At 40.0% G+C, this 14,507-nt stretch overlaps 2 protein-coding genes across 2 annotated transcripts; both read left to right on the top strand.

Annotated features, from left to right (window-relative positions):
- Positions 1-7,091: 7,091 nt before the first annotated feature.
- LOC110046414 (RAC family serine/threonine-protein kinase homolog) lies at positions 7,092-8,643 on the top strand. The gene has a single exon (XM_020752103.2). It carries the CDS (start codon positions 7,374-7,376, stop codon positions 7,998-8,000), a length of 627 nt encoding a protein of 208 aa, XP_020607762.2. The 5' UTR covers positions 7,092-7,373; the 3' UTR covers positions 8,001-8,643.
- Positions 8,644-9,601: 958 nt separating this feature from the next.
- LOC110046423 (uncharacterized) lies at positions 9,602-11,403 on the top strand. The gene has a single exon (XM_089276466.1). It carries the CDS (start codon positions 9,853-9,855, stop codon positions 10,462-10,464), a length of 612 nt encoding a protein of 203 aa, XP_089132592.1. The 5' UTR covers positions 9,602-9,852; the 3' UTR covers positions 10,465-11,403.
- Positions 11,404-14,507: the final 3,104 nt, after the last annotated feature.

The following is a 14,507-nucleotide window of genomic DNA, read 5'->3' as shown; positions in this document are numbered from 1 at the left end:
ATTTCATAGAATAACATCTGCTATCGCTAAACGGTTAAAGTCCATGCTGGGAAAAGTCGTGACTTAAAGAACGAAATCAGGTGACACTAATGATGCACATTTTCACATTTGATAGACATTTGGCATAATTTCATCTTCAAAGAAAACATATAAAGTTTAATTGCTCGTTTGTCTTGCGCACGCACATCAGTCATGAACAAGTATTAAACTTGGTTTTACAATTTTACGCTCAGCGAAGAGGGAAAAACTCGAAAAGAAGAGCCGAACGAATCAAGAAAACAAGACCCTTGCCATCCTTCCCTCTGTTGTTCCCATTTCTAAGCAGTTTTCCCACGAACAGGTTATTGAACCAGTAGCTATGTAGTGCAATGGGGGAGCCCCTTAACTTGCCAAAACAGTGTTACAAGCCAAATGGCATGCTAGGCGTTGGATCAGCGATAACAGATGAACAGTTACTTGGTTTCTTTTCCCGTGTGAAATATTTCTGTCAAACGTCGGAAGAAACATGAAAAATAAAAGAAATTTTGCATAAGTCGGAAAACGAAACGATTGGGTTCCCGGCAATGCCCCTTGTACGCCTCGCTTCCAAAAAAAAAGCAAATAATCGAACCGAAAATAAAAACTGAAAGCAAAATCCCGGGATAAAACCCCAAGTCGTGCTAAGTCGTGAAGCAAAAAGCACATGATACCTTCAGTATCACTACTATATATAGACTGATCGATGAACAAAGAAAGTAAGCTGGTAAATAAAATATTGCTTTTCAAGCGGATTTTTGTATCATTCCCCGAAAACAATGAATTAACAATAATGGATTAGGCTGAGTAGAATATCATTATTTGTCAGTGTTAAGCAGATCATTTCATGTTACCCGAAGCTGAAGGCTGAGGCAACTAATTGATAAATTTGTTTAGCACTAACGAATCGCGACGTTTTGCAATAACGAGGTAATTGTTTTGTAGAAATTGCCAATCATTTCATGTTGCCGGAAGCCGAAGGCTGAGGCAACTAATTGATATAGTTGTTTAGCACTAACGAATAGCGACGTTTTCCGATAACGAGGTAATTGTTTTGTAGAATTGCCAATCCTTCGTCGAAAGCTTTGAATTTTTCCACAGTGGCTTAGTGGGCATATCTCCCGGGGCATATCTACCCCATGAAGAAAAATATTTTTAGCAAGACGTTAAAGCGCATGAGCAGATCAGTTTATTTATAGGAAGATCATGTGATTGGCTTTCGGCCAATGAAGGGGAAGGAACAATGCGCGGAATAAAAAAAAAGCAGATACGTCTGCGAATAAGGTGTTGATAAGCACTGCTATCATATGGAGTACCTACTATTTCGAGAAAAATAAGTAGCAAACAAAGAGCGGCATTTTTCTTCGCAAATTAATGTGACCTCTGAAGGGGAAGCGAAGGGAACCTCATTGCACAATTGTCAAATAAAAACATTTTTGTGTTGTCATTTACTGATCTTTGACTTCCTTTATTGCACCAGACACGTTTCTACTTGAACAGCAAAGCAGTCTACCTTACCAGACCGGACAACAGGAAATTTGTCCTTGAAATGCGCAGATAACATTTCCAATTATTTTAATGAGATCAAGCGAATTCGTACTGTGTCATGACGGCACATGACTACCTTATGCTTCTGTTTATCACTGGCTGATGCAGACATACCATTTCCGCTGAAAACAAAGGCAACCTTTGTTTGAAGAAAATTTTTCCCAAAATAGTAACCCTCAACAACAGTTTGTAAAATTGCTATTTGTTGAAAAAATAAACAATAGAAAGTTCTCGTTATTATGGTTTCTTGCCTTAAAGTTTGTAAATAGTTCTTCTCAGAATGATAGCTAAATTAATCCGAGCCATCCCTGGACAAATTAAACTCGACAAATGCAGTCTACCTCATACGTAGCTTGATAGAGCTTGAATGAAAATCTTTGTGGTTAGAATCAAAGCTAGGCCAGTGACGACTTTTCCGAAAAGAAATTTCAATGTATGCCCTTGTGTCGCAATCGCCCTCCTACACATTATGCGTTACGACCACAAAGGGAAGTGGAGGAGATACTCTGGGGAAAACAGCATCACCCAATGAGTCTCTTCGACAATTTTCGTTGCTCTCAGGCCGGTGATATTTTCCTTGCTTCAGTTTAACTTAATTTAACATCGTTATTCCAAGACGGAATAAATAACGGGAAGCTCAACTTCTGTGGTAACATGTCCGGCATCGCCGAAACCGCGCCTGAAACTGTGTCTAGATGATAGCATTAGGTTAGAGGCAGTAATAGCATAGGAAATGCAATAACAATGCCATCGACCTGGACCTTTTATCTACCCCACTGCAGACAGGGGCTGTCTTCTGGCAAATGCATGGACTTCCCAGCTTTGCAGATATCGTGATATTTTGCTTTCAACCCAAACCCTAGAAATTGTTTGTTTTGGTGTAAGCATGATTTCGTAACCAGTACAATCCAGAAATATTTGCGCCCTTCAATAAATAAGGCAAGTGTCAGCAATCTACTTTTCCAACTCCTACCGTATAGCTTTATGGAACTACACCTGCGGAGGAGGGAGAGGGGAGGGAAAGTTTTCAATGTGTCCCTCTGGGTTGTGCCTAAGAGCCTCAACCCAACGGTCACAATGGTCACGCCAATAATATTTATATTGCCAAGCCAATAGTATTTAAGGTGGAAAAAGCAACGCCTAAGATATACTGAATACACCAGCATCTACGAACCATACCGAGGGACGAAAGTTCAATTTTTGCCCAACAACATTTGTGGTACGTTTTCTCCTCCACACAGCCTTCCCTATAACCACGAGCAGATCTTACAGAGTGTATACCACCTACTCATATGCGTTGTATACCTCTCATACAACGGAAACAATTGGCGGGTTAGAGGTTACAGTCTCGCTCTCGCTTAGTGCTGAATTTAACATCTCAGATGATGGAGAAGAGAGTCTTAAACGAGACCTTTAATTTCTAAAATAGCATCTGCTGTCGCTACATCACGGTTAAAAGCAAAAAACAAAAAAAAAAAAATCGTGGTTTAGAGAATGAAACCATCTGACACAAACAGTGGACGTGCCCACATTTGCTCGCGACCTCTGGCAGTGGACCTGGCAGCGTTGCATCTACAAAGGTGGAAATAGAAGTTTAATTGCTTAACTGTCTTCCGCACGTACATCAGTCATGAGCAAGAGGCTTGGTTTTACAAAGGCTCCATCTGTGGAGAGGAGAAAACTCGAAAAGAAGAACCGAATGAATCAGAATATAAGGAGGAAACAAGACCGTCGGAATCCTTCCCTCGCTTGCTCCAATTTCTGCGCAATTTCTTGCTCCAATTTCGGGCTATTCAAGCAGGAACTACGTAGCCTATGGGACCTATGGGGGAGCCCCTTTACATGCCAAGACAGCATGCCAAATGGCACGCTGGGTGTTGGATTACCGATAACAGATGAACGGTTATGTGGTTTCTTGTTCACGTGTGAAATATTTCTGTCAAAAGTCGGAAGAAACATGAAAAATAAAAGAAATTTTGTATCAGTTGGTAAACGAAACGATTAGGTTCCAATGCCCAGCGTATGCCTCGCTTTCCCCTCCCCCGAAAAAAAAAATCAAACAATCGAACCAAAAATAATAACCGAAAGCAAAATCCCTGGAAAAAAATCCCCAAGTCATGCCAAGTCGTGAAGCAAAAAGCACATGATACCTTCAGAATCACTACCATATATAGATATTGATGAACAAATTGGGCTGGTAAATAAAGTATTGCTTTTCGAGCGGTTTTTTGTATCATTTCTCCTAAAACAATTAACAATTAAAGTTAGATGGAGTAGAATATCGTTACTTGTCAGTGGTAAGCAGATCATTTCATGTTGCCCGAAGCCGAAGGCTGAGGCAACTAATTGATTTGTTCAGCGTTGACGAAATAACAATGTATTGCGATAATGACGTAAATGTTTTGTAGAAATTGCGAATCGTTCGTCGACACCTTTTTTCAAAAAAACTAGGCTGCCATTTTTCCACAGTAGTGGACATTTCTACCCATGAAGAGAATATTTTTAGCAAGGCGTTAAAGCGCATGAGCAGATCAGTATTTGTAGGAAGATCATGTGATTGGCTCTCGGCCAATGAAGAGGAAGGAACAATACGTCGAATAAAAAATAGAAGCAGATACGTCTGCGAATAAGGTGTTGATAAGCTCTTCTATCATATGAAGTACATACTATTTCGAGAAAAATTAGCTGCAAACAAAGAGAGGCATTTTTCTTCACCAATTAATGTGACCTCTGAACGGTAAGCAAAGGGAACCTTATGGCACAATTGTCAATTAAAAACACTTTGTGTTGTCATTTACTGATCTTTGATCTCCGTTTTATTGAACCAGAAACATTTCTGCCTGAACAGAAGAGCAGTCAAGTTGATCAGAAGGACAAAAGGAAATTTGACCTTGAAATGGACAGATAACCTTCAAAGAATTTAATGAGATCAAGCGACTTCTATAAGTATAGTACTGTGTCATGACAGCACATGACTACTGTATGCTTCTGTTTATCACTGGCTGATGTAGACATACCATTTCCGCTGAAAACAAAGGCAGCCTTTGTTTGAAGAAAATTTTTCCCAAAATAGTAACCTTCAACAACAGTTTGTAAAATTGCTATTTGTTGAAAAAATAAACAGAAAGTTCTCGTTATTATGGTTTCTTGCCTGAAAGTTTTTAAATAGTTCTTCTCAGAATTATAGCTAAATTAATCCGAGCCATCCCCGGAAAAATTAAACTCAACAAATGCAGTCTACCTCATACTTAGCTTAATGGAGCTTGAATGAAAATCTTTCTTGTGGTTAGAAAGCTAAGCCGTGACGCCCTTTCCGAAAAAAAAACAATATCTACGACCTTGTGTCGCAATCGCCCATGCATGCACCTGCACATTACGCGGTTACGTCCACAAATGGTGCTAGGCAGTGGAGGAGATACTCTGGGGCCGGGGAAGAGTCAGCTTCACCTAAAATTTTCATTGCTCTTACGGTGTATTTCTCAAGCTCGTCTCAGTTTAACTTAATTCAACATAAATATTCCTAGATGAAAAATTAAAGGGAAGCTCAATTTCTGTAGTGAAATGTTAGTGAAACTGCGCCGGAAACTGTCTCTAGACTGGGAAAGCATTAGGTATAGAGGTAGTAATAGCATAAAACTATGATGTAGTAACAATCTCGTCAAAATTTCTGGCTGTTTTATCCACCCCACTGCACACAAGGGCTGGCTTCTGGCAAATGCTTGGGCTCCCAGCTTTGCTGATATCGCAATATTTTGCTTTCAATCCAAAACTCTGAATTTGGTTTGTTTGATTTCATAACCACTACAATCTAGAAATATTTGCCCGCTTCGATAAATAAGGCAAGTGTCAACAAACTATTTTTCCAACACCCTCCGCATAGCTTTATAGAACCAGACCTTTGAAGGAGGGGATGGGGGGGAGGGGGTTCAAAGTGTCCTTCTGGGTGGTGCCTAAGAGCCAGCTCAGCTCAACGCGTAAGACGTAACAGTCACAGTGGTCACGCCAATAATGTTGAAGTGGTCACGCCAATGATATTAAATGGCCACGCCAATAACATTTAAGTGGTCACTTAATAATATTAAGGTAAGAAAAACAACTGAAGATACACTGGACAGACCAGCATCTACGAACCTTACTGAGAGACGAGAGTTGAGTTTTCGCCCAACAATATTTTTACTAAATTTTCGCCACCATACAGCCATCCCTTTTACAACGAACAGAGAGTTTACAGAGTGTGTACAACCTGCTATACACCTCTTATACACCGGTAATCAATTGTCGTATTTCATAGAGGTTACAGTCTTCTCTCCCGTGGTGTTGATTTAACACAACACTGAGATGATGAGAAGAGAGTCTTAAATAAACCTTGAATATCTAAAATAACATCTGCTGTCGCTATATCATGGTTAAAGGCCAGAAAAATCGTGATTTAGAGAATGAAGCCATCTAATACTAACAGTGGACATGCCCGCGTTTGCTCGACCTCTGGCAGCGTTTCATGTTCAAAGGAAATAGAGATCAGTAGATACTTAAGTTTTTGCCACACGCACGTCGAACCTGAGCAACTAGACTTCAAAACAGACGTCAGTCAAGTAGTGAAGTTCTGTAAATTTGTAGTACTGTCTGAAGACTATGTACAGGGAATTGAAACTTTTTCACTTACCAAACGTTAACGTTGAATCACGTTCACGTTCATATCGCGTGTCATTTAACTACTGTGACATGCCGGGTGTTAAAGCACCGATGACAGATGAACACGAATGCGAATACTTTCGCACGTAAAATAAATCGCTCAATAATTGTTAGGAGGATAAAAACTAAAGCAAACTTTTTACTTTTAATACCAACCTAATAAAGCCGAAAATCAAATTTCTAAAACCATACGATTTTTGACAACATCAAGCTTTCTATTTTTCTAGATTATTAGCCTTCTTAGAATAAAACTGAAAAAAATAAACCAGAGAGACTGACTTAAGAAGGACAGTATGGTTAAGCAAATTCCGGGGGGGACAACAAACAAATATTTAATTTACCATATCTCAAAAAATAATCATCATAGCAAAAAACGGTTTTCAGCATTTTACTCCTCAAGTCAAGGCCTTTCCATTGACATAATCTTTACATCAGATTTTACAAAAAATTATGGTACGTTTTGGTGACGTCATCAATTATGACGTCATAATCTGACATTTTGTCACAGCTTCCAAATTAAAATAAACTGGAGAACAAAGAAAGCTCATCTGCCAAACTTGGTTCAGAAATATATAAACCAAGCAAATATAGCCTTCATGAAACATTAGGGGGATGGTTTGGCCCCTACGTGAACAGCATTGTCATGTGAGTGTGATACGCTTGGAATAAAAAATAACTACACTCAAAGCTTGATACTGTTAGTCACAAATGTGACCACTTAAACTGATAAGCCATAAAGTAAAATTAATCCCCGGAATTAATTCCATGATTGCCATACGACAAGACATGCGATACCTTTTTTTAGTCTAACTTGTCTTAAAATGTTGTCATTTCGTGACCTTTTATGCCTCGTTAAATATACAAAGGATTTTGAAAAGTTTTGCTACTAGTTCTACGTGGGTGTTTGGACGGTGTGTGCAAATTTTGCTGCGCTTCACTAACCTGCTTCGCGCAAAAGTTAGCGGTTAGAGATTTTCAGCGGACTGTTAAGTTTTAACACCAGGTTGCTGTCTGTCACATAAACAGCTTGCAGAGCGCACCTCATTTAGCCCAGCTAGGCAAAGAACAGCACCTATTCTTTGCGTTTACAGTCTTAGCCAACTACGACGCCGGAGAAAATGTTGAGTGCAAAGGAGAATCAGAAGGGAAGAACCTTAAAGCATGGCTACCTACTAAAGCAAAGCGAAGTTCTGAAACAGTGGCATCTGCGCTATTTTGTCCTCAGCAAAGAATGTTTGTGTTACTATCGAACTGAGAAGGAATCCTTGGAAAGCGCGCCTAAGGAAGTCATATTCTTCAATGACATGTCGTTGTACATAGATGAGTTACCAGACAAGCAAACTAAGTATTGCTTGAAGCTTGTGAAACGATCACTATCGTCCAAGATCACAACGCGGACATTTTTCTTGTGTTGTTTCTCAGAGCATGAAAGAAACGAATGGTTGTCACAGATTCTCCAAGCGAAAGCGATCGCGTTGGTGGTCAACCCAGGTACGTGGATGAGGAACCAGGAAGCTTCGGCAAAAGATGTGGACTTTGAGCTTGTTAATTCTGGTAGCAGTGTCAGACTTACTTCCGCCAAGGAAATCTTTCAAAAATGCCGCCGTAAGATCTCGTCTGGTGGCCATGGAAGTACGAGGGATTCTACAAACTCGCTATTCCTTGACGATTTTAACGTAAACAAAAGACGCAAGTCTACATCTTGCTGGAGTCAAGAATGGCGGAATACACTGATGGCGATTTAAACGTACCGAGTGCGAGCAACGACAATTTTGAGATGGAGCGAAGGGGATTTGAGAAGAATCAAAAACAGGGAACATAGGCACAATACATTATTTATTGTATAAACAGCGACTTTTTTGCGCAGTTTTCTTTGGTTGCATAAGTTGATTAGCCAAGACTTCAGGCTATGAATGACTGAATCATATCGGTGTATACGGTCACAGAAATACCCTGTTTCAGTGGCCAATCGTCTTAATTAAAAGTTTCCAGGCGCTTTCAATTTTCTGGGCTTTTACCAAGACACTGAGGAAATCTAATCTTATATAAATATGCAATGCGATACTGCCGATACAGCAACTGAATCGATTGTTAAGTTATGGTCATCAAATATCATGTATGAAATTCTCTAAACCATTGTAAGAAATATATCGAAAACCGTTAAGGAGAATTTGTATGTACAGTTCTACGCTCTGTATTCAGCATTTGCAATTTGTAAGGATGTTTACCACTGTTTTCATGTATACGTATGTTCAATCGTTACTTCTGGTAAAGCCAGTAAGCATGCAGCAAAAAATTATTTACATTTGGGAAAATTTCTCTTTTGATAATAAGCATTCTTTTGATTTTGTACAATCCGAATAAAAATCCTTTTGTGCCGACTCAGAATTTCTCCTGTGGCAGCCTTTGCATTTGGCGGGTGAATCTGAAATCTGAATTGACCAATCAACATTCAGTATGCGGGAGAAACTGTCCTATCCTGATGTCACATGTATAGATATTCATTGAAAAGATTTAGGTCACTGCAGCTGTTCTCTCTGGAGACCATATAAAAAATTCCCGAAAAGGGATTTGAAATGCCAGAAACCATAACAGATCTTAACAGATCTAGTAACAAAGGAGTGAAACATGAATTTTTTAACTCAATACAAGATTGAAGTTTGGCGCCCAACGTTTAGCTGGGATGAGGTCCAGCATGCAATTCGTTCGTCAGTGTCACCAGGTAGGATAATAATTGTAAGTGTGCCATTCTTCACAAAATTGTTTCTGATCTTCATGTAATTAAGCTCAGAATTCTCGAGTTAAGTATGCGATCAAGGAGGCCAGAACAACATCAGCATGGTCTTTATTTTTATTAGCTATCTTTTAATCACCTCTGCCCCCTCCCAAAGAAACAATCTGCAGTGAAAACAAACCCCCTGGGTAAATCCCCAATTCACGAGACATCATACTTTCTGTTTCACTCCTACTGATAACAGAGAGCAACGGATAGCTTCTAGCATGCTAAATGGTTAATAAAGCATGGCTTTTAGACTTAACTTTATTCCCTAACAATTGCCTCATTCTGTTTGTCTGCTATTAACCGCAATAGCAAAATGTTTTCGAAGGAGCTCCTGATAAGCGCAGCTGTCATGTGAGCAAAATACATGCTATTTTGAGGAAAAATAACACCAAACAAGTGTGGTATTGTTTGTCACAAATGAGAACACTCAACTGATAAGCCAAAAACACGAACCCAATCGCAAAGGCTGTCATATGACATGCGATCCATTACGTCTTAAGTGCCGTCATTTCTTGACCTTTGTGTTCATATTTATGTAAGACATTTTCATAAGCATGGCTTCGTTTACGTGGGTGTTACGAAGGTGTGCACAAATGTTTTTGTGCTTCTGCTGACCTGCTCTAGGGAAAAGGTAGTGGCTGGAGGTTTTGCGCAGACTGTTAAGTTTTTAAACCCCTGTCTCGACAATAACCTGTCTTCAAGGCTGGTAGCCTCTCAGTTAGCGCAGCTGAGCAAAACGGAAAACACTTATAAAAGATATTTTGTGAATTTTCAACCTTGTGGAGATTACGTTTAAGACAACGACCCAGGTTAAGATGTCGAGTGCAAAGGAGAACCAGAAGGGAAGAACCTTAAAGCATGGCTACCTACTAAAGCAAAGCGAAGTTCTGAAACAGTGGCATCTGCGCTATTTTGTCCTCAGCAAAGAATGTTTGTGTTACTATCGAACAGAGAAGGAATCCTTGGAAAGCGCGCCTAAGGAAGTCATATACTTCAATGACATGTCGTTGTACATAGATGAGTTACCAGACAAGCAAACTAAGTATTGCTTGAAGCTTGTGAAACGATCACTGCCGTCCAAAATCACAGCTCGGATATTTTTCTTGTGTTGCTTCTCGGAGCATGAAAGAAACGAATGGTTGTCACAGATTCTCCAAGCGAAAGCGATCGCGTTGGTGGTCGACCCAACTACGTGGAGGGGGAACCAGGAAAACATGGACTTTAAGCTTGTTAATTCTGGCAGCAGTGTAAGGCTTGCCTCTGCCAAGGAAATCATCCAAAAATGCCGCCGTAAGATCTCGTCTGGTGGAAGCACAAGGGGGGATTCGCCAAGCATGTTATTTCTTGATGATTTTAGCGTAAACAAAAGACGCAAGTCTACTAGTTGCTTGAGTCAGGAATGGAGGAATACATTAATGGCGATTTAATTGCACATGTACCGTTATTTAACTGCCAACGAACAAAGAAAATTTAGAGATGGATTGAAGGCGAGCAGTTAATTATAGTTTTGCGTAAAATTAAGGACAGGGGACATATTAAGCAAAATACATTGTTTATGGCATGTGCATCGCATTTTTCGCGCAGTTTTCATTACAGCTGAATCACTAACTTTAAACTTTGAGCTTTGAACTTAAAACTGCATGGCGTCGTTTTTCAGTGCTTGGTAACCTGATTGGCTCTCAATTCACGATAACATTAAAAAAATCCATTTTTTTAAAGTCCGACTTCTTTGATTTTCAGTTGTTTTTACTGAAAAGACTTAGCTTTCAGTTTATCCAGTTATTCGGGTGAATTGCATAAGCAGATAAAAACAAGTAAGCTAAGGTTCGTGTTTATTCTCTAAGACCTCTAAGAGAACAAATTCTGTCAACTTATACCGTAACAAATGTATCCAGATTTGCGCGCACATTGCATTTAGTATTTATACGATATTTATATCTATTTACTCAATTGTTCCTTTTTGTAAGCGAAAAACAAAGTACATCTCTTTTGACGTACTACGTACAGCAAAGAAATTTTGTTTTGGTTTCAGATAACACATAAGAAAAATATGTTTGGTTTTGATTTCTCGCCACCGTTAGGCAATGACAGGCTTGATATATATGTGCGCTATTTTGCACAGAATTTAGCAATTCGTTTTCGTAAAATATTCTGCAGGCTCGTTGAAGAGCTCGAGAAGAAAAGAAAATGTGTAGAAAGATATTTTGTTACGGTAAGACTATAAAGACTAAAAAACTAAGAAGCACGGACAGTACTCAGTGTCCATATGGGTTCAATAGGTATAGTTGTATGAACTATTTAAAATGATTTGATAAAAGATAGTTGATGCATATAATTAAAGACCTCCTTTCGAAGTGTGGAACTAATTGAGTATGTATAATTGAGCTGTTTTTCTCACGGTTCAGTTTATCTCCACCAAAAAACTTTCACGTTTTTACCAAGTCTGGCTTTCTGCCATTATTGTATTTGAGAACAAATAGCTGGAGAGGAATGGCTGTGATTCAAACAATGTTGGGTACTGGGGGGAGGTTATTAATTCTCTCATATGGACTTTATCAGAGGTATGTGCGGCCCCAAAGGGTATGGTTTTTTTAGCCGTTTTGGTCAGAAATCGGTTATGGAGTTCGGCCATTTTGGTCTCAAATAGAGTATGGTTTTTACACTCTAGTCTCGATTTGGTCAGGTCATAATTCGGGTAAGGAAAATCGCAGATTTTGGTCTTAAATAGGGTAAGGGTTTGGGAAGCGGACCGCACACCCCCACCAAATTTTTCTGGGAGAACCCCCCCCCCCCCTGATTTCGGTATTATGTTTGTGACAGGCTTGCCAAGGATTAAGCGAGTAGATTTTCCCTTGTCCAAATATGGAGTTGGCATTATTTTTCTAGTTATTTGTTATTTTCTAGACCGCGTCAAAACAAAGCACTTACAGATGGCGGTATCGGTTACAGTGAGGGGGCTTTTCTTTTCTGGATGGGGGAGGGGGTGGTGGGGGGAGGCGCTGATCCTTCTTCTGGGGGCCTCCCAGGGGTTTGGGGAAACATGAGAACACGATCATTTATTTCAAAGAAACGAAGGATATTTCGAGATTGATTTGAGGGAACAAGGGATAGCTCTACTATTAAACGGATTTTTGATAAAAAAAAGTTAGGAAACAATGGAATTTCTTAGCTATAGTTGGGAACAAGGCAGAAAAAGTGAAATATTCAAGGCATCAGGGAAACCTGCTACGTTATATACCCCTCCCTACCCCTCCCGGGAGGCCCTCTCTATTGAAACGAGATACAAAACAATTTTGGGTTCCAAAACGAGTCTTGATTTCATGTCGACGTGTAAGTATTTGTAATTTGCTTAGGGCTCCCTTCTATGTGTTTGTGGATGGTGTATGCTTTGTGACTTATTCAAATACTCTTTGTAGAATATCTCAACCTCTGAGCTCAGAGATACTTAAAATAGATTTCCGCCGCTCTCTCGAGTCTGATCCGTTCTTTGTGTCGGGGAAGGAGCGATCCCCCGCAAGCTGAATTTACATCGTTAGTTATAAAACAGCGAAATTACGTACTGTTTCATAAACTACTAATCCTGCATTAACCTATGATCAGGTATACTTTTTCAGTGCTATTCTTTCTAAGCAGCCCTACATGTAAAGTCACATGACGTCAGAGCAGCCATATTGGTGTCCCGAAACAATGACCCGGGCTTAGTTGTCAACGAATTCGCCTAATGTTAATTTACTGCGCCTTTCAATAACATGCAGACTCTAAAATTCAAAGTTCAACCGAAATATGCGTTTTTCGCTACGTCAAATCAAATCGTTGAGCACAGTTCAGACAACGAAAATGTGCTCGGCGAAAGTCGGAAGCTGGGAGGAGCCGCCGAACATTTGATTGACGGTAGCGGAAAACGCATTTGTTGGTTGAGCTTTGAATTTTAGAGTCCGCATGTTATTAAAACGCGCAGTATCTGCTAGAAGTACACCGCTAGGTACACTGCTAGGTCCATCGCAGGATTACCCCCAGCATCAAGTTCGCCGGTACCCATTTATACACCTGAATGGAGAGAGGCACAGTGAGAGTAAAGTGTCTTGCCCAAGAACTCAACGCAATATCCACGGGCAGGGCTCGAACCCGGATCGCGCACGATCCGGAGACGAGCGTACTAACCATGAGGCCATCGGGCGTCCCACTCTCACGTTGTACCCTGGTAGTTTTGGTTGAATATCAAGACAGACCACTCGAATCTATCGATGTATCTTATGTATGAATGGTATCAAGAGAGAACACTGTCCAGAAAAAAAAAAACTTAATATTTCCTTATTCGGAATCTCGTCTTTTTAAACGGGTCGAAAGAACTACGATGTCAAACTTCGACCATGTATTAAACGAAGTTCATCCGGCCATTGGACTCTTAAAACTTTTAATGTAGGACTTTACGCATCTCTTTGACGGGTGGAAAAAACGATGATGTCAAATATGGAAATGTTTCAGGCTAGTATGGCCGCATTCTTCAAACAAAGTGCAACCTTTGAGGTTTAATAATTTTTATGTAATACCTTGCTAGTTTTCGCGTCAATATCAAGTCAGTCTACTGAAGCCTGGAGGCTTCATCTCTCGATATCAGAATAGCATCTCTTTCACGGGTCGAGAGTATCATGTCAAACATGTACATCGGCCATGTTAGTCTAATATGGCCGCCATCTTGAAACGACATGCACCTTCATCTATTGATATCACAATCGCATCTCTTTGACGGGTGGAAAAGACGGTGATGTCAAACATCGGAAATATTTCGGGCTAGTATGCCAGCATTCTTCAAACAAAGTGCAACCTTTGAGGCTTAATAATTTTTATGTAATACCTTCCTAGTTTTCGCCCTAATATCGGACAGTCTACTGTTGACTAGAGGCTTCATCTCTCGATATCGGAATCCCATCTCTTTCACAGGTCGAGAGTATGATGTCTAACATTGGCCATGTTAGTCTAATATGACCACCATCTTGAAACTAAACGCAACTTCTCGGTCTAATAACTTTTTACGTATTTCCTTACTAGTCTTTAAAAATACGTTGTAATAGACTACTGTCGGTTAAAACGTCGGCCGTCAGTTAATACCGTGTGAAAATCCATACTTATGTGTGCTTCATGGGACGCATGCAATTGCAATCGTTGCGCATTTGTGTTGTTAAGTTCAGTGCGCATGTGCACAGATGATGTAATAAGCTACAAGTGATTGCAGCAGTTATATAAAATCAAAAAGGGAAACGAATCGGCAGTGTACTTTCAACGGCTGAATTGGCTGCAGACAAAATGGCAGTGAATTACAAATAACAGACAACTTTAGCCTGTTCATATCTGACCATCGATTGCTACCTAATTTTTCGTACAATCGGGTTTGCACCCACCGGGTTAGCACCCCTGACTCATTATAAACTTTCTATTTCGACTACGTGTTCACCTTCAATGGATTAAAGAA

This window comes from Orbicella faveolata, unplaced genomic scaffold, assembly GCF_042242905.1.
Source record: "Orbicella faveolata isolate gen_17 unplaced genomic scaffold, um_ofav_v1 contig_4, whole genome shotgun sequence".
Lineage (NCBI taxonomy): Eukaryota > Metazoa > Cnidaria > Anthozoa > Scleractinia > Merulinidae > Orbicella > Orbicella faveolata.
The sequence above is the reverse complement of the archived record's forward strand: the minus strand, read 5'-3'. Positions and strand labels throughout refer to the sequence as shown.